We start from the raw sequence: 24,058 nt of genomic DNA, 5'->3' as shown, positions 1-24,058 counted from the left end.
CGTCTCACAAAAAACTACACACGAAAAATACACACAAAATAGAATACACACGGACTAATATCAGAATAAGACAGTGAGAAACAAACGGCGATAGTCGAAGCGAAAAAACACGTTTTATCTCATTTTATAAATTGCCTCGGTTGCTACTACCGGTCGCAAGTATACGCATTTGTGTCGGCTTTGAGCCGGTTGATGGACGACGATCGTTCGGCATGATCGTCCAACGAGAAAGCTGCATCCAGTGCGGGATGCTGACGTGATGCGCGCACGGCCGAAGATGTTACCGCCGGAGCCCCCAAAAGAATATGGACAGTAAGGAAACAAAAAAAAAACGAAATACTCGCTCCGTATACGCGCGAAAAGGTCGCAAGAGGCGCACTCGCGAGAGCGCGAAACGCAAGAACGCGACACGCGAAGAGATAACATACATAAAAACATTAACGGTTGCTTCTTATATGAAGGGTAAGTATATAAACGTGAAGCTGGAGAAGTGAGAGAGACCGAAAGAACGAGAAAGATAATGAGGTAAAGTGAAGAGAAAAAGAGAGACAAATCATGTGAAAGGGGAAAACAGATGCTCCAAGAAACACGCAAACAGCCAGATAATAAAAAGAAAATTTCATTCATGCTATTGTGACTGCTGCTGTCTTGCTATAAAATATTGCTTTTTTTCAAACGTTCTACTAAAGGAATATAATTTTTATGGGACGATATGGAATGATACTCAAACAAAGATGATTTAAAGATAGTCGAAGGATTTCTCTGTCACAAGAGAAAATTCCAATTTTCCCCGCTTTACACTACCACGACAATGTTTATGAGCCACCCTGTGCGACAACAACTTGCGCTTCTTTTCCGTTTTGGTCGCATTCCCCCTGTTTTTCCTCTTTTTTCTACAATGAAATGCGTAGGCCACGCCTTCTATTTGCTTCGTCTCGCTCGTTCGCCATATGTTTTTGAAAAGCGCTTTTTCGCGGTCTCGGCATTCACGTCGCGCCAGTCGAACGGAAACCAACGCCGCAACAACGCATGCGCCCGCGCCCGTCGGTCAGAAAACAAACAGCTCGTTGTCGTCACTGTCATCAGCCGCAAAAGTGTTTCCCGGTTGTCGTGTGAATTTCGCGAGATTTTGTGCCGGTGTCGCGGACGATTTGTGTCTTTTTTTGCTGCGTCGTGCGTTTTATTTGTTCCTTCCGTACAGTGATAATTTACCCCTGATGTGTTCACGTGTGTATTGATCGAAGAGAGAGAGCTTGTACACGTTGTTGGCTTTGGTTTGGTTTTGCTTCTAATGGTGTGTCCTGTTGCTTTGGTGGGTCACTATAACGTGCGATGCCCGTAACCATCCTCCCCGTAACGGTGGCAAGCAGTCAACCCGGGAGCCAGCAGTTATCCCTGTGTGCGCGGTGTGTTTGCATTCCTACGACAAGTGTCTGCTGTTGCGTTCGCTCACGCATACACTTTTCCGTGTCCATGTCGGTGTGCCGTGTTGGGAGTGCATACTGATAACGGCCGAATCATAGGATCATAGTAGCAGAAGGAAAAAATAACCAATCAATCGAATTTGTGTGGATGTGTAAGTGTGACAGTGCAGGTGTGGCAGTGTGTTGATGAAAGGAAGAATTTTCAGCACGAACCTCCAGAGTTCTGAGTCCTTTCGTTCCAAGGTGAACTACGGATGTTTTCAATCGCTTTAATGTCGTGATTTTAAGCACCCGCGTGCGTGACATTGATAGGAAGGTGTCCCATGGTTCCTTCGATGTGTCGCCAGAAGCAACAGGGTACGATCTATGAACTGTCAACTGCATTAAATATTGGAGTTTAGTTTAAAATGAGTGTGAGTGCGTTGAACAAATTTTAGATGTCAGCAAGGGTATTTCCATCGAAGAGTGTCCTGTGGTCAGTGCAAATGCGAGAGCGTTCAGGAATGTGTTATTCGCTGACGTTCTGAAGAGTCCTTCTGGAATAGAGCGAAATTCTTCAAGAATTAGACCACAGTCATGCGAAGCTAGCGTTGTAAAACAGCTTACATTAGTGTCCGAAAGGAAGGCCTGTGTCTAATCACGATCACGAACCTGGTAGGCCATTATCGTACGTCCGAATCGTTTTCGGAATATCCCAAAGGAAATTACTGGGAACCAACCTGGGCAGCCTGTGCCGGTGCGGGACCGTTTCGTGAATACGTGCGACACGGTGGCTACGGTGACGTTGCACACGGCAGAACACGGGGTGCCCGGTGCGAGGACCCCGCTGGGTGTAGTACCGGTCAACAGCATCAACCAGTCACCGATCTCTCACATGGGCGTGTGCACGGAGGAGCGCCCTGTAATGCATTGGGTGAGTAAAACTCTCTATTCTACACCTTCAACAAACCAGTCACGATAATTGGGTTGATAAGAAAAGGAACTTTTCATTGTAATTACCGTTTGGAAAAAGAAGTCTCGCTCCATCCGGGTTTCCGTCGGCAATATTATAATATTGCTAAAACATCAAAAATTCACTAGGCAGTAAGGACCTGGGCCTTGACCCTACATAATACGCTCCATTTGATAACCTTATGTCAAATATTCATCCGGCTGATGCTGATGCTCTAGTTCTCTGCCATTTGAACCCTGCAGACGGCTAGGAAGTGGAAGTGCAAATAAATATAATATTTTATTTAGTTGATAAAGCCGTTAATCAGTTCTTGGAATCCCATTTCCTGCCGGATGTGAATCGTTTGTTTGGGTGTTGTTTGTGTTGTCTTTTAGAACAATTCCCCCTTGATGCGTCTTCTTACAACTAGATTGTGCCATTCCAGCGACAACTTGCCACAAATTAAGACATTACGCGATGAACCACAATAGTCTCCAGGGTGGTTTGTTTTCAAACCATTGCGAACAGCTTCAAGAACGTAGAGGTCAGCGTCTATGTCTCACCTCAGCTCAAGTGCAGCCCCAAAATGTCGGACCTGATAATCCCAACAAAAAATATGGCAATTTGATTTCACATGGATGGGGTGTTAAAACATGCCGGATGGGGCCCTATTATCTGCACCGAGCAAAATAAAAATAAAACGGTTCATTTGAACAGGAAGGATGGACCTAACGAAGTGCCATGGTTTGAGAGTGATAATTTCTTCAACGAAACAATGAGCAGCATAAGGGCGAAATATTTCTGACCTAGGCAATGATGCTCCCTGTCTGGGTGATGGTACGTCATCTCGGTGTAGCGTTATCAGGGTTGGTTTGGAGGTTGTGCAATAATGTTGAGAGACAAGCAGCAAACACGAAAAAAGAGTGCGTTTTCATATCAAGGACAGCAAAAGCGTGTGTTGAACAAAAGGTTAAAGAGTATTTAATTGGTCGTTTTTTTGGTCCGACGGCAGTTATCAATGAACTGCTTTCGCGATTGTTGTGTAATAAGATGGTAAAATGTTTCCTTCGCTACGGTGAAATAAAATGAAGAGTGGAGAATTTGGATTATGTTAATGGGGACAAATTTCAGAACGAGAGTTAGTAATAATTTGGAAAATGAATCATCGAATGGTGAATTCAAATTTGAGGATAACACAATTAATTTTATAATCCACAAAATTATTCCGCATAGTGCTACTGTTTTTGTGATAGGCACAGAGCAAAACAAAAGTGTGTACTTGTAGCGATTAAGCGAAAAATAACAATATTGTTGTATCCTTCAATTTAATTTCTTCAATTTACTTCACGTTTTGCTCATAGCTATACTTGCTAACACATCTGAACAAAAATCGATCGATGCTGAAATAATACCCAGTGTAAATTGAACCTCCGGTTAAGAGAGTTAATAATCCAGTTATCAGCAAATCGCAAGATAATTAGGAAGAAGATAATCCATTTTACTTCGCTACAATTGCGACTAACGAGATTAAACAAATGAGATACTTCGAATACTCTAGATTATAGCATCTCAATTATTTTCGTTAAGTGCTCCTATTAAGTGTACTAGTCCTAGTACTGTTTAACCCAATGGTTGTATAGCTAAGATAGGAATTACCCATCAAGTTACAGATAAACAATAAAATAAACATACAGGATTACCTCCAGAACTGGATAAGCTTGGGCTGTGGAGTCTGGTTAGTTTGTTGGAAAAAACGGAAGGTGTTTCGGACGCCAGAACCGGTACTTATTCCCATTGGAAACGTTTCTCCCGAATTCAAGTTTAATTTTTATTTCAGCTATGCGAAAGGAATGTCAAGTATAGTCAAATATAGGAAAGACGTTTTGAGTCTGTCGAAGAAATTCAGGAGTGTTGTACTGTTGCGTATTCCTTGCACATATTTTGAAAATAAGAAACTGATTTAAATAACGACCTGAACTTAAAGGTCTAACAATTGCAAATAAATATAACACAACGAGTGTACATAAAATACAGTTGGACTGGTAAAAGATGGTCAAAAGATCATTTAAAATATAATTAAAGTTAATGGATTTTAAAAAAATAATATTCTTTGTCATAATTAAAAAAATAAAAATAACGATATTAGTATAAACGATAGATTACACACAAATGCTTAAAATGCAAATAATTATTCCATGAACATTTTAACTATTCAATCTTTTCCATACCGGAAACTCGATTAATCTTATACAATTCCTCACTCAAAAAATCTTTGCTTCCTGCTTAATCTCGATAGACCTTTCCTTTTGCTGGGGGAGCAAACCCAAAAAAGACAGAGTGTCACAGATTGCCAAAGGTTCTGGGTGAAGTACGTTTGCAGTGCGCTAGGCGCAGATTTGGTTGTGACTGTTTCACATTCCACACTTTGGCACTCGGTGCACTAATTAAATGTCAGCAATGTGCTCGTGATGGCGACATTGCAACCATCGGTATCCACCCTTGGCAACTGAGAATGATAACGCTGCAGCCACTGGCGGAATGGTTCGTGGGGCCCAACCTTTGACTTTGCTGGGGACATCGGACCCGGTGCCGGTGAAATATGGGATACTGCTTCCGAATTTCCCGAAATAGCAGCAATCTAAATCATGATCAAAGATTCGTTGCACACGTATTAGGATTGAAAATATTCGGTTTGCCGCAGGCAGCCGTCGCTTCACATTTGCCGCTTGATGGAACCTCGCTCGATAGAAAAAAAAAGCATTTGAATCCACCCAGAGGGCGCGAAAGATTTTAGACGAGCTCCAAACGATCGTCACGATCGGCTTTTTACAAAGTTTTGTTGTTTTGTTTTGTTTACATTTTCTTTCCAACACTCTAGTTTGCTTTTTTGTGCATGGTCCTGTATTTTTCTAGATTAATTCCTATCGCTTACATGCTTACTGCAGCGCATGGTTTTAAATAACCTTGAAATGGCTTCGAGCCGGTAGCAAATTAATTGATAGCTTGACAGTGACAGAAATTGAATATGGAAATGTTTTTTGTTTCTTTTGTATTTTGCCTGCAAAAACAACGCAATAGACCATAAAACCTATCATGTCACACTTTCAATCCTCTAAATCCCGAAATCCCGGGCTCCTTATCTAATCGTGGCAGCTGTCGGGAAAAATCAAATAAAAATTCAATCCTTCAAACGGTTTGCCGGTGCGGTACACACTTCAAATGTGTGTTTTCTTAAACCAATGCGACGCACATTGCGGTTATGGGATGTCGTTTAGATTAATCCAAAACGGTAATTTAGCGGCAATCGTACGGTAAGCAGCAAACAAAAGTCAATCGTTCGATTATACTGCTTGTTTGGTAAATTGTTTACAACTCGAAGATTATTTGTTTCAATTAGTCGTATTATTGAAAGGTCGAAGAAAATAGTAGTTTTAAATATTAGTTATGGAAATAGCACGCGGTAGAACGTTACTTATTCGGATAATTTCGGACCGGTTGATCGATTTCTTCGGTTTACCGACCCTACAGTAAGCTAAGTATGCCCAACATTTGAAGTTAGAGAAGGAACATTAACACATACACAATTTGTGTATTTAAACCATTGTCTCGTAGTAAGATGATTTTGGAAATATTTAACTACAATACTGAAAACATTTGATTAGACAGTTTTCTTCGATAAACATGTCACCAACAAGTACATTTGTCTGAAATATATCCAAATAGACTATTTCAACACTGGATACTACAAGAACTGACCACAATATTTTTTAATTTAAAGTTAATAATTGTTGTTATTATTAAACCGATAAAACTTTGTTATTTAAACTCAAATTTTTCAAATCAACCTGACATTCATGTAAATAGTTATTTATTTATAATTTACCTGCCAGTAAATTTGGCCCCGGATTATAAACGTTTTACTCTGTTTTCTAAAGCCGTGAACAATACTTTTCCTTACGCCACGATCGTCAACATAGATCTTGGAACCTGTCAGTCTGGAAGGCGGAAAGTGGATCCGATGGGTGTAGATGATGGCAAACACAACGGATCATCGAAATGTTCATTCTTCATTTTCATAGTTTTCCCTCCCATCTGCTCCCTGCTCCGTTCTCTTCATCACCAGGGAAAATCACCAACATAATCACCAGTAGCGATCAAGATTTTCCAGCTCACTCGCAGCGTCTCGCCGTTCTAGCGAAGTTCTAGCGCAAAGCGAACGCACCGCTAATTATCGTGGAAAATCGCCACTTCACTTCCCTTTCGAGCTCCCAGTACTCCCGGGCTTTCCACGATTGAGTCCTGTCTAATTGCGTAAATTTTGTGTCTGTGCGCACACCAGCTGAAATTGGAGGCTGAATTCGGGAGTAAGTTTGAAATCTGATGACTTGAAGTTGTTGTTTTTTTCTCAATTCTACAAGTATGTTTTTAGATAGGGTGTGGGTTTTCCCTTGTTTGTTTTTCCTTCCCGCCTTGTTGCTGCGCCTGCTGCCAGCATCAGATTTATCCGTGTGCCCGTGCGTAGATCGGGTCCGCGTCGGATAATTTCCCCGGGAAACAGTCGATGGAAAGTTGACGGCGCGTGGCCGTCATCTTCGCGCATCGCTCGCCGCGGTTCGTTTGGAGAAATGGCGCGCAGAGGAAAATGTGCGTACAATTCCATACCAGTGTAAGTGGCGAAGGGTTCGGGTCTGTTAACGCGCGCGCGTTTGTTTATTTGTTCGGCAGTGGACCGCAAGCAATTGCGCATCCCGGTTGTGTGCATCCTTGCCATTTTACGCATCTTATTCGTGGATGCAGTGCAAGTGCAATCGAAAATGCCCCACTGGAGGAACGATTGTAGCGGGCCTTCGCACTGTTCACAAGACAGAGGGATCGTTTAAAGCTATGCGATTAATGCGATTGCGCAAGTCACCCTTTGGCGGTACATTTTTGATGGCAGTTTATGTGTGTTTGTTTGGTCTTCTTCTTAACACATAGCTTTGCTCAATCGCAATCGTGGCCATGATCGGATTTTCGTCCATGTATGTACCGTTTGCAGTGAGGCGAGGTTGTGTTTCTTTTTGCACCCCATAAGATCAATTTATCTAGCCTTACCCAATTGCATTGGCTTGGAGTTTACTGTAAGGGAAACATAAAAGAAGAAAAAAACATACATGCATTTCATGTGCACCTTTGGTGTGTACCGGTTGACCATAAACGTTGATAAGCTCAGCTCGATGCTTATCCTCGATGGCATGGATGCCCTTTAGATTCGCTCACCTCTGGTAGGAAGTGTGAGGAAAGGGTAATTGGAGAGCGGGAGAGGAAGGGGTAAACCGATATGGATCGATTTTGGTGATGATCGATCGAATGGGACCCGGCGACGGTGTACAAATCGGTCGATCGTACTCGACACGAAACCCCCGGGCGTTTGATTGATCGATGGTTTTTGCTCGGAAAACTCGGAAAACGTACACGAATCACGTTTGTTGCGCCGTGTGACCAAATGTGTCTCCTGTGTCGAGGCTTCCTCCGGTTGTGCATACTGCAAGCGAGCGATGCAACGAAAACTAGGCCAAGCATGGAGAGGGTTTTCGGTGTGCGTGTGTGTATGTATGTGTGGAAAGCGCCCTTAACCGAAACGGTCAACTCAAGCTAAGCTTTAAGGAAACAAACCCTTAAGACAAGTTGGCGAGTTAGAGAAAAAAAGCTGCGTACGTAAAATATAACTTAAGGAAAGAGAAAAGTACAAAAATCGAGAGCAATATGATCGACCATCGTTACACACCCGGTGCGACCGATCCTTACACACCGACCGATCGATGTTGCGTAAGTGCGTTCGAAACACGAAACCCTGGGAATGGGGTCCATAATCGATGTGGTCGTGATGCGAATGGTGAATCGATTGCTTGGCGACGTTCCGTTGCTTACACGGAGCAATGGAACGGCGGTGCAACGGTGAGCCAAATTGAGTGCGAAAACCGCTGCTGCTGTTGCTGCTAAGAAGCGAGCGTTTTGCTCGCCCGAGTGAGAAATAATGATAATTTACGCGACGCGAGAAACTTTTGTAACAGTTTCGGTATGCATTCGATTCAGGCGGATGCAGTTCAGGGAAGAGAGATGATAAAGTAAGGTGATATAAAAACTTCGAATCAAAAACGAAGCACCTTTATTGAGTAACGTGTGCAGTAATCTCTCGAAAATGGCAGGATTTTTTTCTTATCGTGGAACGAAGTAAAGAAGCATTATTATAAGAAATTCGCTATTTCCATAAAATAAGTTGAAAAAATTAATCACTAGAAGGACCAGGCTCGTCCTGTCTGAATGTCCTGTCAACATCAACATTCTTATATTTTCTCTTCATAGTTCACAATGTGTTAAATAAAAATATTTTCAAATTATAGCTGGACTCATAGAAGTGGCAAGAACTTAAGTTATTTCCGATTCCAACAGTGCATTTCATTTTTCACACAAATGCACATTTACATAGGTCGATGAATGTCATATCTAGGTACTGTTCAAATGATATCATCTGAAAAAATTATTTTCGTTTAAAAACGACTGGTAGCGTTAAAGCGTGCATCTTGAGATGTTATAATTACACTAGGCAAGTTTGGCTAGAAATCATCCATCCGAGCATTATTTATGCTGCACTATTCCAGAGCACCAAAGAATGCAACGGAACCCAAATCGCGAAGGTATGTGCATGCTCGACGGGGAGTACATAAAGAGCCATTTTAAAGCTGTCACTGTACGTCCACATGTGATACAACACGCGTGACAGTAACGAGAAATAAAATTGTGATTTATATCGTTCCCGCTAGATTTATTACAATCTTTCGCGGTAAGCGAGCGCGCGCTCACGCTCGTGTCTGTGTGAATTTACGATGTCTAGATGATCGTGAGCGGCGGGATGAGCGTGAGACGGGAAGAAACGGTGGCAAACGTGAAGAACACTACTCTGCAAGGATTGTGGGGACGAGTGATTTTAGTGCTTTTATTTGAATACTAAGTAATGAATGAGATTTGGTTGCGGGTTTTTAGTGTGTTTTAACAAATAAACCAAACATATAATGCACAGTTATTAACAGTACATGCACACGGCATTTACAATTTCGCACACGGATGGCACACACTGTAAATCAATGCAAAATTGCAATAAAAACGATAATATCCGCTCCTTCAGCCCATTGTCCTAAAAGCTAGTGGCGGATAGTTTGTGTCTATTGTTTTGCTTTATTTAAACACCGTTCTTATAACACCACCGTGCGGTGTAACATCACCGTTAACAATGTTGCACACTGCATAAATCGACCGATCAAAAAACTTGGCCCCACTCATTAGTGGCGGCTATAAACCGTCCGGCAGTATAGCTGCTGGCTTAAGTTAGGGAGAAAAAAAAACACCATACCTCATTTTGCGCGATCTCGCGGCATTTGGACTAAATCTGGTGGACAGACAGGCTTGCGGGCGGAAGGATGAACGAAAAGTGAATAATCACATTTGGACACCCCTTATTTAACTTTGATTTGTTGCACCTACCACTATGCCCCAAGGAGTAAAGGATACAAAACCTGCCGATACGGGCGCATGAGCACGAGCATATAAAAATGCACAAACAAGCGCGTCACTAAACCCGAGACAGTTAGACAAATATTTGTGAAGTGTCATTTAATTATTTATATAAATATGGATTGTACTGGATGGGGTGATATTTCATGTTCCGCTTCCGGTTGTTTCGGTCGTGGGGGGAAAAACCAGGGAAGCAAAGGAAATGTAGACAAGTCCGGGACGAGCAACGGCAGAAAAGTGTTTGTTTTTCCGTTCTTACCGCGGGCGGAAAAGGCAAATAGGCGCCTAGACAGAAACAGAGAGACCCATTTTTCATGTCTCATCTTTTGAGGGACGCTCGCCAGCAACGGAGAATTTGGGCATGGTGTAGCGCAGCAGCAGTAACAGATGTTTCGTGTTTGAGAATTGCTACTCGGTGTGGAGTTACGGAAAATCTTCCAATAAAAGAGCAAGAAAAGGTTGACACATTAGAAGCCATCAATCTGCCCGGGGATGGGAGTTTCGGAACAAGATTCTTTCCTTTCCCAAGCGGAAGCTCTGTATGAAAACAAGGCACAATTAAACTCTTGGTCGGCATGGCTCCAAACATCAATCTGCTAATGCTTGTCTGATGTTGGCCTCTGTGCGCGGTGGGAGAATTCATGTGTTGTAGATTATCTTCGAATTTCTGATATATTTAAGTTACTATCGACACTATTCAACATCATGAGAGTCAACGTAACACTTGGAGTTCCAGATTTCGCTACTTTTCCACGTAGAAATGTCCTGTACAATCCCCGGAGAAACTTAAATCTTACCGAAATTATGAGTAAATACTTATGAAACTCAGATAATTTTCTCAATTATAGTTCTTTTATTCTTCAATTAGTTGTTTTGTAACATTGGATTTATCTTAGTTAGCTGATGGAGTTCCATATTGCGCACTCACCGTTACAATATTAAGACTTTGATTTTAGTCGCAATGTGTAGTGAAAGAAAGTGCATGGAAATGTTCGCGGTGACGTACTGGTGACACTAATTTGCGCTTGTCAAACTCAAAACTCGTACTCGGAAGTCCATTCGAATGGGGCGGAACACATGCCGATGGGGTGGGAAAATGAATGCTTGACAGGTTGCGGTTATTAATTGACGATCGATGGCCGGATCCGAACGATATCGTTTGCTGACGAGTTGTGGCATGTGCTGCTACGGCAAGTGCTTTTCGGTACAGGTTTGTGCCGGGGGTGACGGTTGAGTGCCGGCATGGTAATTTGTATGACATGCATGAGAAATGCGTGTTTGTGATATATCGGACTACATAATCAGTGACACGAAATGTCGTCCGATAATCGTACCTTCACTGGGAAGGATTGCTAAGCGTTTGTATGAAAGGATGAAAAACTAGACTTGTCGCTTATCAGCTGTAAAGTGATAAAACATTGTGGTGAACAAGCGCTAAAGAGATATTACTGAATGTTCGAAAAAGGTTTGTAATCTTCATTCGACTCATGGCGATGCGATGCGAGGGCACAATGAGATGAAAATAAATTTCCGTAGAACTTTCGCTGGTTGAGAAAAACAATTCCACCGCCAAAGTAAACACACTACTATCAAACTTGCATAAATCATCGTTATCAACATCAGAGGCGTGTGTCCTCTGCCTTGCATGGTCGTATTATAGGAGACGAGTGCTAGTGTTTTTGTAGAAAAGACAACGTCGGAAACCATAGGTCAGTATTTTCCTATGCCGCGAACGATAACGCACCAACGGAATGATGATTGTACCAGGTCAAGTGAGAGCTGCGCCGACCGATGTCATCACGCAGGGCACTGAAACACTTATTCGTGCGTAGTAAGCGTGCTATAAAAACACACAGTTTTACCCACAAACTACAACTTCCTACCAGTCGGGAGCGATTGATTGAACAACAAATTACGAACCAATTGATTAAGGGTTTCATTAGAATGCTTAATGAATTGATGACTGATCCACGTTCGAATTACGTACTATTTACAAAACTTATCTGTCACGCTTTTGCCCTTCTTTAGTCGAAAATATGCGTGATGTTATTAAACGAAAAATCGATTTTTTGTCCCGTTTTGATCGCTATTGAAGGATTGTCCTCAAGGGTTGCGGCATGCTTTGAAGTCGTTGTTTGGGAAACGTTTGTTTGTGGTCGCCTATCGCCACGTGTTGTGTGGTTTTGTCTTTTTTTTAGTCTTTTATTTGTGTCTTGTTGTATGCCGATAGCTGAATTTAGAACACTTTAAACTTTGATTGCGTTCTATTTTGAAACATTATTTCAAGGCTCTTTTTTCCATGTCCGACACATTACGTTTATTTGCATCTGCAAGTAGAACATGGGAAGACCATTTTATATTCTGTATAAATAAATATAAAAACGTCAGGAGAAACTTTGCGCTGGAAGTTATGAGTTGACCTATCTTTTCACCATGATACGGTTGAGTGCGGTAAATATTTTCGGTAGCTTTAAGGCGAAAATTTTAAAACCTCATATTTGAGCATAGTACGGGCATCATTTCCTTATCTTATCTAACAAAATTCGGTGGAAAAGGGGTACATTTTTTCCTGTCTCGAGTTTTCCATTCGTTTCTTCAAACACTTTTAGTAGCATTTTTATTCTCTGTTTCGCTCGGATTTCATTCTCCTACCAGCCGAAATGGAACTGTCGGAAAATTATGAATGCGAATGTATAAACAGTTCAGACCGTGTGTGTGTGTATGTTTACGAGAAGGTTCATTGGAGCATGAAATTTTTATATTATCTACAAATGCCAAAAAAAAACCAGACGCTTTTCAAAGTGCATGAAAGGCATGAAAGCACACCCCGAAGGCGATGTATGCAAGGAAAAAAAGAAAAGAAAATACATCTCCAATCGAATGCAGCAGCTCATGGGCAGACAGGGCAAAGGATGCCAGACGCGTCAGTTTGCTTATATTTATTCTGTGCGCTGCAATTGTATTTCTTTACCTTCAGCTCGTTCATTCCGATTCCGATTTTCCGTCCGTGCAGTTGCATCTGCATTTCTGTGTGCATTTTGCAACGCACTGGGAATGGAATTACAGCGGTCGTAGAGAAAGAATGGGTGGGAGGGTGACGAGAAGTGTGAAAGAGAAAAATGAATCACCTTCAAGGTGGTGGCATAAATAAAAAAAAGGGACAGCAGATTTGCAAAAACATTTTCTCGGTCCCTTGCGTATTGCTTGTCTGAGTTGTGGATTTGTAAATGTACAATTATTTTAATTCTGTTTGCCGTTGACGGTCTGGTGGCGTTGGGGTTGAACAGATCGTCTGCTTTTTTTGTAGCTTAGCGCAAAAGATTTTTCTTACACTTTTTGCAAAAATGTTCAAAAATATGGCAACAAAAAATGGTTTAAAAACCTTTTATTGGTGCGCAAAAATGCAAAAACTCTTAAAGCAGAAGGAAACAACGTAACTAAAACCAACCACAAACAAAACTCCCCTCGCAAGAGAAGTCAGGATACAAAAGGGACGATACTTTTGTTGCACTCTGCCCTCATTCAAATTCGCACATTCATCAAAGCAAGGGTGGTCCTGCTTGGGAACGCATTATGCATGCGCTCCAACATTTATTGTTTTCGCATATATGACGCTTAATTGACATAATCAAAGATCAAAGTGGACAGCCGGACGTAAGCCCGGCTAAGCATTACCCCTTTTATCTTTTTATTAGTTGTTCTGTTGGATTTTTTTTGTTGGGCAGCTAATCTGCCTTAAAATGCAACATTGAAGAAAAGTTTTGAATAGAATGTTTGCTCTCTTTACTCCACAGCACCCGAGTGCTCGGTTTCTGGGCCCGCCGCGAGAGCGAAGCCCGGACCTGTCGAATGCATGCCAGCTCAACAGCAACAACAACAACCTCAACCATCGGACCTGCATCTCCTGCACGGATACGTGCGAACACAGCCTGAAAGTGGCCGGCGGCAACGGTTTGCTAGGTGTCAACCATCTTTACGCGGACAGCTGCCACAGGTGAGATCCAGCGCGCATCAAGTGTTGTAGCAAGCAACCATAATTGTATATCTTCTTTTTGTCAAACAGTTTCGAGTCACCCGATCGGCTGATAGCGGACAGACCAAATTACTATGCCGATCTCAACCGGAGCGACTGCTCGGACAGCTCCAGCGTGCTGAATAGCTGTATCCAGCTCAAATCGGAACCACCGGGCGGTCCGAGCAGTCCGGAATCTTCCAACGAGTTACCGCCGACCGGGCTGGACGAGTGTGCGGGCTGTGATATGCCGATTCAGGTAGGTGGAGTCTGACACTCTCTGGGAATTATAGAACGATTCCTTCGATCGACGTTTCAATATCTTGCAATAATAGTGTTGTGCTCAATGATTCTGGTGAGGATAGTCATTCATATGAATCTACTGCAGGACGTTTTTCGAATCATGAGTCGACTCTTCAATTCATGAATATCTTAAGATCATCATAGGAACTTGTGATATTTTAGAGCCTGATTCAAATTTAATGAATATTAGGATACAAGATACTTCACATTATCTGTGCACCTAAGAATCTTTCTCGCATTTGCTCGCGAGTCGAAAAAAGACATTATTGATTTAAACCGAATGACTCAGTAGCAGTGAAGATGTTTGAACTTTTGAAGAATGTATTATTCATTCGGTTTAAAGTTTAATTCAAATTGATAAAATTCGCATCAGGTTTTACATTCTCAGCAATTGTGAGTACTCGGAGTCCCTATGAAACACACAATCTTAACATTTCTTAACATAACTGCAATTATTTACAGTTCAAATTCAATCATTACCACACAGTACATCTGCTACATCTGTTGTCAATCTGATCCGATCTGTTCCGAAGGATTTCTCGCATTCAGCACCTTGTTACAATGGTTGTGGTTTGCCATTAATTTTTCTTTCTTTATACCTTCTTCGAAACTCAATACATCTCGTAACCGCACTCGTTAGAATATGGAGAGAGGCGAAACAAGCTACAAAGTCAAATTAAACCTAACGCAAAACGACAAACATACGTCAATTAGTAAAAAGGGTCGAAGAAGATGGGAATCAAAATTTAATTTCATCATTGTTTGTGTATCAATTATCTGTTTTTGTTGTGTCGAGTTCATTTTCGAATGGATTTATTAAGTGCTAAAATCGGCAGTGAAGCAAAATCTGTTGCATTAAATTAACCGCATTAACCGGCCGGCAGTCATTTGCATTGATTTGCCCGGTTTTTCTGCACACATTCATTGTTTTGATGGTTGCGAATCAGGTTTGAAAATCATAACACCTCCCAGATGTATCGTTATTGATACGTTACCATCAAAGAAAACTTTCCCGAATGGATCAGTCAGCTGTCAGTAGGATTTGGATGTGGTTGAGGTTATACGGTCGGTGTTTCCGGACCATTACGAAGTGTAATATTGAAATTCTTTTATTATTTCAGTTTAAAATACCAAACTAACCAACCGGTCAAGAGCCGATAATTGACCAATTTTTAATCTACACTTCGGGCGTCGGTTCTGCAAAGGGAAACCGATCCGCATGCCGCAAGCTTGTGCACGATTTTGTTTGGTTATTTCAGTTTTTGTGTGCATGTTTTTTCCTCCATCTCGCTGCGTTTTGTAAGCGTGCTAAAATTTGTGAGTGTCCAATTTTCGGTAGCAACAAAGAGTTGCATTTTGAATACAATGATGCTACCGTGTGCTAGCGGGTGTTCAGTAAAACTTGTGCTGAAACTAAACCACGAAAAACCATTTCACTGCTAACATTTCGCACACCAAGCGCACGCATGATCACCTACAGGGACAGTGCAGTAATTATGCACTTTTGCCAAAGTGTTGGCAAAATTGCGTAATCTTTCTATTGCAGTTTTGGGACTGATTAGCGGACGTTTCAGTTGAGTGCCCGGCGAGGGAGAGTGTTTGCTAGTGAGAAAATTGTTTTCACTTTCCGTCCGTTGTCCTTATGTATTTCTGGTGTTGAATTTCGTTCGCAGGATCGCTTCTACCTGTCAGCTGTGGAGCGCAAGTGGCACGCTAGCTGTCTACAATGTTGCATCTGCCGGCAAACCCTCGAAGGTGCCAATTCCTGCTTTTCACGCGATGGCAATATCTACTGCAAAACAGACTACTACAGGTGAGTGTGATGCCACGGGCTGGGTAAAACTGGGGAAGAGAGTGGGCGATGAGTCGGAGCTAGAGGGATGGGCATTTAGCATAAATTACCAGCCCACGGTAACGCATCGCAGAAGCGATAGGGTGGGTCTAATTGTCCGACGGATTAGTCTGTGGGGATGATGATGATGAGGAATAGGCCCTCCTGGGGGTCTCAACTTGGCAGTGCGTTTGGGGCTGCGTGCGTTGCATGATGTATGCTACGTCACGAACCGTTTCAAGGTCGAGCGCGTCCTCGCTAACGACTTTTTTGATGTTGTTTCGTTGATACCAAGTATAGACTCAATTTTGTCATAAAAAGTTTAAAAGAACGATATGTCGCTTTTGAATGCAGCTCAATGAAGAAGCGTGTGTTGACATGATGAAATGATCCACATAAACAAATACATTTGATAGTGTGCAACTAATTTTGTGGAAGATTTTTACTCAATCCTCGATGTTTTCCTGTGTCTAAATTTGGTAAGATTTATTTCTTTTGCGAAGTTTGCACGGTATACGCTATGATTTATGGTCATAGATAAGAACCAGCGGGAGACATAACTACAGGAAATGAAAAAAAAAATGCTATTCTACTGCTGCAACCGCAAAAGAACGAGTGATAAGACCCCTTTCTATTCAGCTCGAACCGCCAAGGTTATCGATCGGTGATCTTCTGCCGCATGCTGCAATAGCTTGCGTATTGAAGTGTGAAATAAATTGAATCAATCCGGCTAGACGCTTTCGGTACGGACAATAGAAACAGACGTCTGTTTGGGTCACATGACCGGTGGTCAGTGTTTCTTATCGTTTGGGGCAGCGACACTGCCGCTCGTGCGTTTGTGCGCTACGCTCCGTTAGAATGGTTTGCAAAAACAAAACCATTGCCCAGCCGGTTCCTGAAGATAACCAAGCGGGTGCTATCAAAAGACGGTAAATTATTGTACCACATCAAAGACGTTGGGTGAACGGATGTCGCAAAGTATTTGCAAAACAATTAACAAGTTTATAAACAATTTTTGTAACGCTTGGTAACTGGGTCGATTGTGATTGTGAAGAAGTTTGTGAGGGATTATCAATTGCTTCCCAGTAGTGACAAAACATGATGAGAATTTTATTGTGCTTTTTTTTACGAAATTCACACTGTCTGGTGAAGTCTTGGGAAATAAGCGGCATGTGGCTAGAAATCATTTTAAATAAAACATACCTATGGCAAGAAGACAATACGACAGTCTAAGAATATTACGAGTTCTTATGTGATCAAGCAAAAAAAAAGTTAAAGAAATAGAAATACACGTTCCGGCGTACATCAAACCGTGACCAATCGAGACGATGCGCTTTAATCTTCCGTCTTGGGGTATTCGATCAAAACCGTTGAGCTCGTCCGGGAAGCGATGCGCAAATAAAATTATATAACCCGGAAAAATGTTGCCAACTTGCGCGATCGACGCGAATGATCAGCGTCGGTTGTTCAAAAGAGCATAGCATTATAACAGGATAAGAACAGCAAGATGCCAAGATTTGTCAGATGCGCGGCTGAGACGAAATGTGTGATGCATGCGATTACGCTCGTTGTTTAGTATGCCCGAGGCAGGACTATTAGGTTGTAAAAAATATTATTGGCGAGCATAAAACCCATCACATTATACATCGCATGAAGGGACATCGTGTGCCTTCCCATGGAAAGTTTTTTTTATCTTGGGTTTGGATGCTTCATTGTGATATTTTTTCGTTACACATGAGCGTCTCTAATTCACATATATTTTATATTAAAATTTCGAAAAATATTCGACACCAACTGTACTCATCGCAGTCGGTGAGCTTTCCAATTTGTTTGCGAAGCGATACTAGCTTTCCGATTTTTCACGGCTGAGTCTTCTTACCCATATCAGCAGTGCGTGCCATAAATAATAGCAATCAGCAGTACCGACCGTTCGTCTGCCTGTGGGAGTTCTTGGTAGTACCAACCGTGGACTGAACTGCGGCATTGGGCGACGAAAGTGTGGCAATAAATTTTTGCCGAAATTTATTACTTTACACTTTTATTGCACTTTGCGCACGGTTCCCATCGACGATCTGGTTTTCGGGAGTGTAAAATGAATCCGGTACGCGAAAGCCGCGACTTCGTTTGATTTTACGTTTTTTTTTATCACTGGAAAGACGTTCCATTGCTGATGATGATCGTTTGCAGATGTTATTTTTAATCTCTGAAAAGTTTATTTTATATGCGAGTGAATGAAGCATCATCAAGGCTAGTGCAGTATGGTACGAGCTGTAGTGAGCTGGGCTATGAATATATTTCTAACACATTAAAAATTATAAACAATTCTACAATCACCCGTTAACTCTGGTCAGCTGCGATTTGTACAACGTGGCGATACATTAAAATCCAGTTCATAAATAAAGCAAAATATGATACACCGACAAACTTCTCTACCAAACCAGCCATGAAACATGGCTCACACCGAACGCTGACAACCGTAACGACTTCTCACCATTATGCACTGGCCTGGCGGAGAATGTTTACATCAAATGTTTGAAGTTGCAAGAAGTTCTATCACCTAGTACGGGGCTACCTCAGAAGAGCATCATTGGTAAATTAATCACATTTTAGTGAAGTTGGTACTAAAAAATCTTTTGCTAAAAAAGAATAAAGTTAAACGGGTTCCTCGCTTGCGGAATCGTTGTAGTCGTTTGTTTCCGCAAGCTAAGCTAAAGCTTTCCTGCTGTGTTTGTTGTGTTGGAGTTGCAAATTAAACAGAGGAGTATAGTAGCATCGGGGTACGATCTCACTAGCTTCCGACCCGCCAACGTGCATGGCGTTTTGCGTCAGAATTTAAATAGCTGTCGAACACGTGTTTTACATAGCACCGATCGCGGATCGGTGATCATAAATATTAATTGATCGGCTTTTGCACCGTATGTGTGAGTGTATTTTTTTCACCACACGTCTGAAGCAACACATTCAGCAGAGAACGTATGGATATGGAGCGGTTTTCCTTAACCATGCGCGCACTGCTGTGCGTATCCCTGTTTTTCTTCGTGCACCCCAATGCAGATTACACGCGTTTGTGAACAACGTCTATCGTGTTGAGGTAACACTGGCTCAATGATACTTACCTCCTAAATGATACACCGGCAGTGTTCGATAAGAGCGTGTGTAATACCACGGATCGCGCACAACAATGTTGAGCCAGCGCATGAAGAACTCGGTATGAACTGCCATTCAAAGGTATGCATATGAGAGCACCATGAGTAGAAGATGGTACAGCGTGCGAAAGAGGAAGAAAGGGAAAGAAATTACTCGCCGGCAGTAGCGGCCGGACTGTTCGGAATGTAACATGATAATGCAAGCGAGAAAAAACGGAGTAAAACCTCACGCAAATACCAAAAACAAAAAATGGCACAGAAGGAAAAAAATAATATACAAAAGGAATGATAAATTGCTTTTGTAATAGCACATCAAACGCACGATATGAATTTACAACAGATATGCTAAATCGAACATGGAAACCCTGGAAGTGCAAGCAGCGAGTTTTTGCAAATGAACTTGCAACATGATGTGTAAATGGGAGTAGTAGATGTAATCCCGTTTCTTGTTCTGTTTTTTTTGCTTCCAGTTTTATAACTGACGTACAACGTACAACTTAATATTCGTGACACGATTTTACATATTAGCACCTTGATAAGGCGAGTTTTTGTAGCTATAGAAATGATACGTTTTGTTACATGTTACAAGTTTCTTTTTCTGTAAGGGCTATGAAGGAATGCAAAAGATGTGTACACGATCGAGTGAATGGAAGAAAACATTCCTGAAGAGATCCTTGTTAAACGCCACCGAGCATTGAGTGAACCGAATGTCACTGTTTGCAAGAGGTAGCGATTGATATGACATTATAATTCATCCACCGGTTACTGTCATTTTTAAATAATTTATGACACCACGGTTGCGTGTTCGCTTTCGCGTCCGTTCACTTACCCAGGACCTTAACAGATCGTTTCGATGCGCTGTGGCTCCTGCGGCGGTGCTATCTTTCGCTATCGGTCGACGATCTGGCCTAGGCAACTGGAGATGAACCTAGTTCACCTATTTTTCTAGGCCATTTCTATACGCTCCGATGCGTTACGATTTCAATACTGGTGTAAGAAACCACCCCAGGTAAAGGCATGCACCTGTCCCGGCATGTCCTGTGGCACATTCCGCTGTGTTTCCAGTTGTTGCTAGGGCGAAGGGTATTCTATGACCCGTTTCTAGTGTTTTGTGTTTTGTTGCTATCCGCCTTCCGGTATCTGCGTGCGTAGGATCGCACCCTACCGAGCAAACCCGCGGTGGTCGATAATTTATGTTTCATTTATCAAAACTAAGGGGAAAATATAATGGGCCCTACTGCTGATGGTGACCTTCTTGCACTGTGGCGCCCTGTTAAAGGCACAAGCAGAGAGCTCTTCTTCTCACATACGCTCACATAAATGATTTTGAACAATAGGAGGGCACGTTACGATTGAGTTCTCAGAGCATGTTGCTTTGACGTTTTTTTTTTGTACACGATGATGAGCGATCCTTCCGAATGTGGACAAAAGAAAAAGCCACACGTCATGACTTCATTTCGAGTGGGTATTCTTTTACCGGGAGCTCCAAAAAGGTCCTTTTGTAATAGTACCGTAATTTTAATAGCCATTTAGCACTGGGGTGATAATGATTTATTCTATTGTTGATCAAGTTCGGTTTTCATTTTGGTTGGCAACGTCCGCCTAAAGTCGTAATCAAACCAGGAAAAGACCGTGAAATACGTGGCTTTCAGGGTGCAACCTTTCGACTTGTTCCCACCAAAAACTACTGCATTAATCACAGAATGGTTTGGGACGCATGTTTGCATGGCGCCAAGAAAATTTAACGACTTTTCCTCCGATCGGCTCAGAGTATTCATCGATCGTATTTAAATGAGATCGTTCGATCGCTTATGGAGTAGGTGCGATTCGGTGTCCGGGACAAGATGTGTTGTGCGATCGTATTAAAGGTGGGTTGTTTTATGGCGATCGGTTCCAAATCACTGGTGGACTGGTTTTGTCGCACTCGTTTATATTTCGAGCGCTTGTGAATATGGGAATTTATGTCAACACGACCTGTTTGGAGAGTGTAATAAAACAGTCCCCGCACCGGGTGGTGAAACTGCTCATTAATGCATTCGGAGTGCATTCTAATGCACTGCACTAAAAGAATGCAGTCGAAAGGCTTTATCTGTTGTGCTATCAAATCAGCGAGGAAAGCACGCCATCAAACACCAACTTGGGCTGAGTGTCGGCAATGTATCAGCTTTGTCTGGTGAGTGCACTACTGAAATGAATCGATGCAATTGTTCCAGGTCGTGTCGCTTGTCTGAACAATTTGTGTTTAACATGCGATAGACGCCGGAACTGTCAATCATACCGATGGTAACAGTAAACTAAATGAGATTCTTGATCCATAGTTCGATTCGAGGGCGATGTTTTGACTGACAGTTATAGTCGGGATCCCTCGAGAGGGCAGATTAATTTGTAATGAGCCGCAATTAGTCGCTGCGTCGCGTAAATGCACTTATTATCGCTTGTTATCAGTGTTCTGTGGGTCACTGCATTGGGGTGCTGTTGTTGGAATTGTGAAAGATTCAATGCTCAGAAAATCGTGCTATGTCGCAGAGCTGATCATGAACATGTTCATCGTTAAATAATTTGTTTTAACACTATTTTGACTGCAACTAAGAAAGGAAAATATCAGACGATCAGAAAAACTTCGGCTAAAATAACGCTTTTTATACATTAATCTTATTCAACCCAGTTGGGCATGAAACGCTTTCTTATTTCAAGCAGATATTTTCGACGCTACGTGTGAGGTGTTGAAATATTCAAACGATTTCTATTTCCGAATACTAACGACATGCTAACGAAGGTGTCTAAAATTTGTAAATTCAAATTTTAAAAGATGCATACCGAACTTAACGTTAACCAACAGATATCCCTCAGATCCACCCTCTAGGGTGTGGTCTGGTTATAGAGGTTGGAAAGGGTTTTCTCCTACGAAATGGCATAATCCTTCCGTACTTCGGTAGCTATTTCAACGATACCTTTTTTCTGAGGCAATTATTCAAACGCAGGTTAAAAAAGGTGCAATTTCCATCCGAGAAACATTTCGGCAAACACATACTGCGGCCAACAAACGCTGACACCCGTTAACGCAATTCCAGTGCAAATTGGAAACAAATGGTTTCGGTATATGGCCATTCATCATGCCATAGTTTTCGAATGGTTCTCTATTGCGTTCGGGCGTGATGTTTGGCCGTTTTTTTGGAAACATTCATTTTCTGCTCCCTCCTATTTCTTTCGCTCTTCTTACTCTTCTTCTTTCTTTTCATTTAACCGACAACGAACATGCGGAGCAGCGAGCACGGACGCACGATTAAGTGATTTTCTGGTGCACTGAACTGTAAGAAAACTATTTCTTACGCCCATTAGACGTCCCTTTTCCCCGATGGTGGTGCGGTTATGGGGTGGTAGATTTTGGTGTTTTTTTTTGCGGCTGCGACCGGGCCGCTTAGTGAGTCTACTCTTGGGGTGGATTATTAATTTTCTAGCACGAAACCAGCCGCTACACCGAGCACCGAAGTTAGCTACCGGTCGTACGCCACTGTATTATTTTGACCAGCCACTGTTTTGTCAGCCATTGATCGAAAGTATAACAGAAAAAACGTACAACAAAACCGAAATATTAGAAAAATCACGCCTCGTTTGCTACTTCGCACAGAAGCGGAAGCAATGATTTAACGGTGAAACATGGCGGATACAGGTGGACATGATCATTATGTCACGTCCCATCCGCTGTTCGTTAATAGTTGTTGTGCTTTGTTTCACTAATTCGACGATGATCTTGAGAGATATTTTGAGCCGATTTAAAACAATCAACAACGGTACGGTAATGTGCGAGTTGGGTAACATAATATTAATATTTTATTGTCACTAACGTGGCAAACGAGATCTGTATGTGCGAGTGTTACAACCACTGCACTATTCATTTCAAGTTTTAACGATGGTAATGATATGTGTGACACGTTTCATATATTCTGTTGTGGATTTGAATTATAATGTGAGCCCATTTCACTAAGCATCTTTCCTTCCAGCCAACGACCATTAGGTGAGACGACCTCACTAGACCACACTGGAAAAGAAGGTCGCGCTCTTGTGTATTCTGCTGCTTCCGTTTGATGTTTTGTGATGATTATTAATATTAAGCACGCACAACAGAATTAACTACACAAAATGTTGCATAAAGCAAAACAGAGAAGATGTTTAAGATAACAAACTAGAAACCAGTAGCAACTTCCGAATAGAAATGTACGGATGTTTCGCAACAAGCAACAGGCTACAAGCTAAATTGATATTGACATGAATTCCATTCTTTCCTTCAGCGCGGTCGCATAAATTCCGTTTGTTTTGCTATTTGCTATGATGAAGATGGAAGAACTCGGACAGTTGTTTTGTAAATTCAACTGCTGTTTTTTGGGGGTGAAACCTCATAAATAATACACCACTGTTGCAGGGCGTTAAAATTTGAAACGCTACTAACGCATTCAAAAGGTGTTGCGAAATGGGTTAAGCCAGGAGCAGAGTCTACTGTTTGTTTCGAGCGAGCTGGTTAATATGCCGTTCTAAAGATTGACATTTGTAAAGAAATATATTATCTGTCCAGCATTAAATTAAAAATAATTCAAATTAAATATTATCTTGTTGCAGGGGAGATATACGAAAATCACCGACCGACATGTCTGCCTGACATTAGCTCTCATATCACATATCTAAAAGCGTACTTATCCACTTGCAAAACGCTTATTTTCAATGTTTGAACGCGGTTTTTTTTAAACAATGTTATGTTTTTTGATTCCTAAAATTCGTCGGATATAATATAATCTTCTTACAGTCTGTACATCTCACCTTTAAGATTATTATTATGTCATGAACATTGATTTATCAAATTTTGTA

The 24,058-nt window shown here is 41.8% G+C and overlaps 1 protein-coding gene across 1 annotated transcript in view; it reads left to right on the top strand.

Annotated features, from left to right (window-relative positions):
* Positions 1-2,269: 2,269 nt before the first annotated feature.
* The window catches only part of LOC128715292 (protein apterous-like), a 57,029-nt gene continuing 35,240 nt past the window's right edge, over positions 2,270-24,058 (top strand). Inside the window, exons 1-4 of the mRNA XM_053810174.1 lie at positions 2,270-2,337; positions 13,701-13,900; positions 13,970-14,177; positions 15,895-16,034. Coding sequence (XP_053666149.1) covers positions 2,299-2,337; positions 13,701-13,900; positions 13,970-14,177; positions 15,895-16,034 — 587 coding nt within the window. The 5' untranslated portion in view covers positions 2,270-2,298. The remainder of the gene's footprint in view (positions 2,338-13,700; positions 13,901-13,969; positions 14,178-15,894; positions 16,035-24,058) is intronic.

This window comes from Anopheles marshallii, chromosome 3 (genome assembly GCF_943734725.1).
Source record: "Anopheles marshallii chromosome 3, idAnoMarsDA_429_01, whole genome shotgun sequence".
NCBI classification, from domain to species: domain Eukaryota; kingdom Metazoa; phylum Arthropoda; class Insecta; order Diptera; family Culicidae; genus Anopheles; species Anopheles marshallii.
The sequence above is the reverse complement of the archived record's forward strand: the minus strand, read 5'-3'. Positions and strand labels throughout refer to the sequence as shown.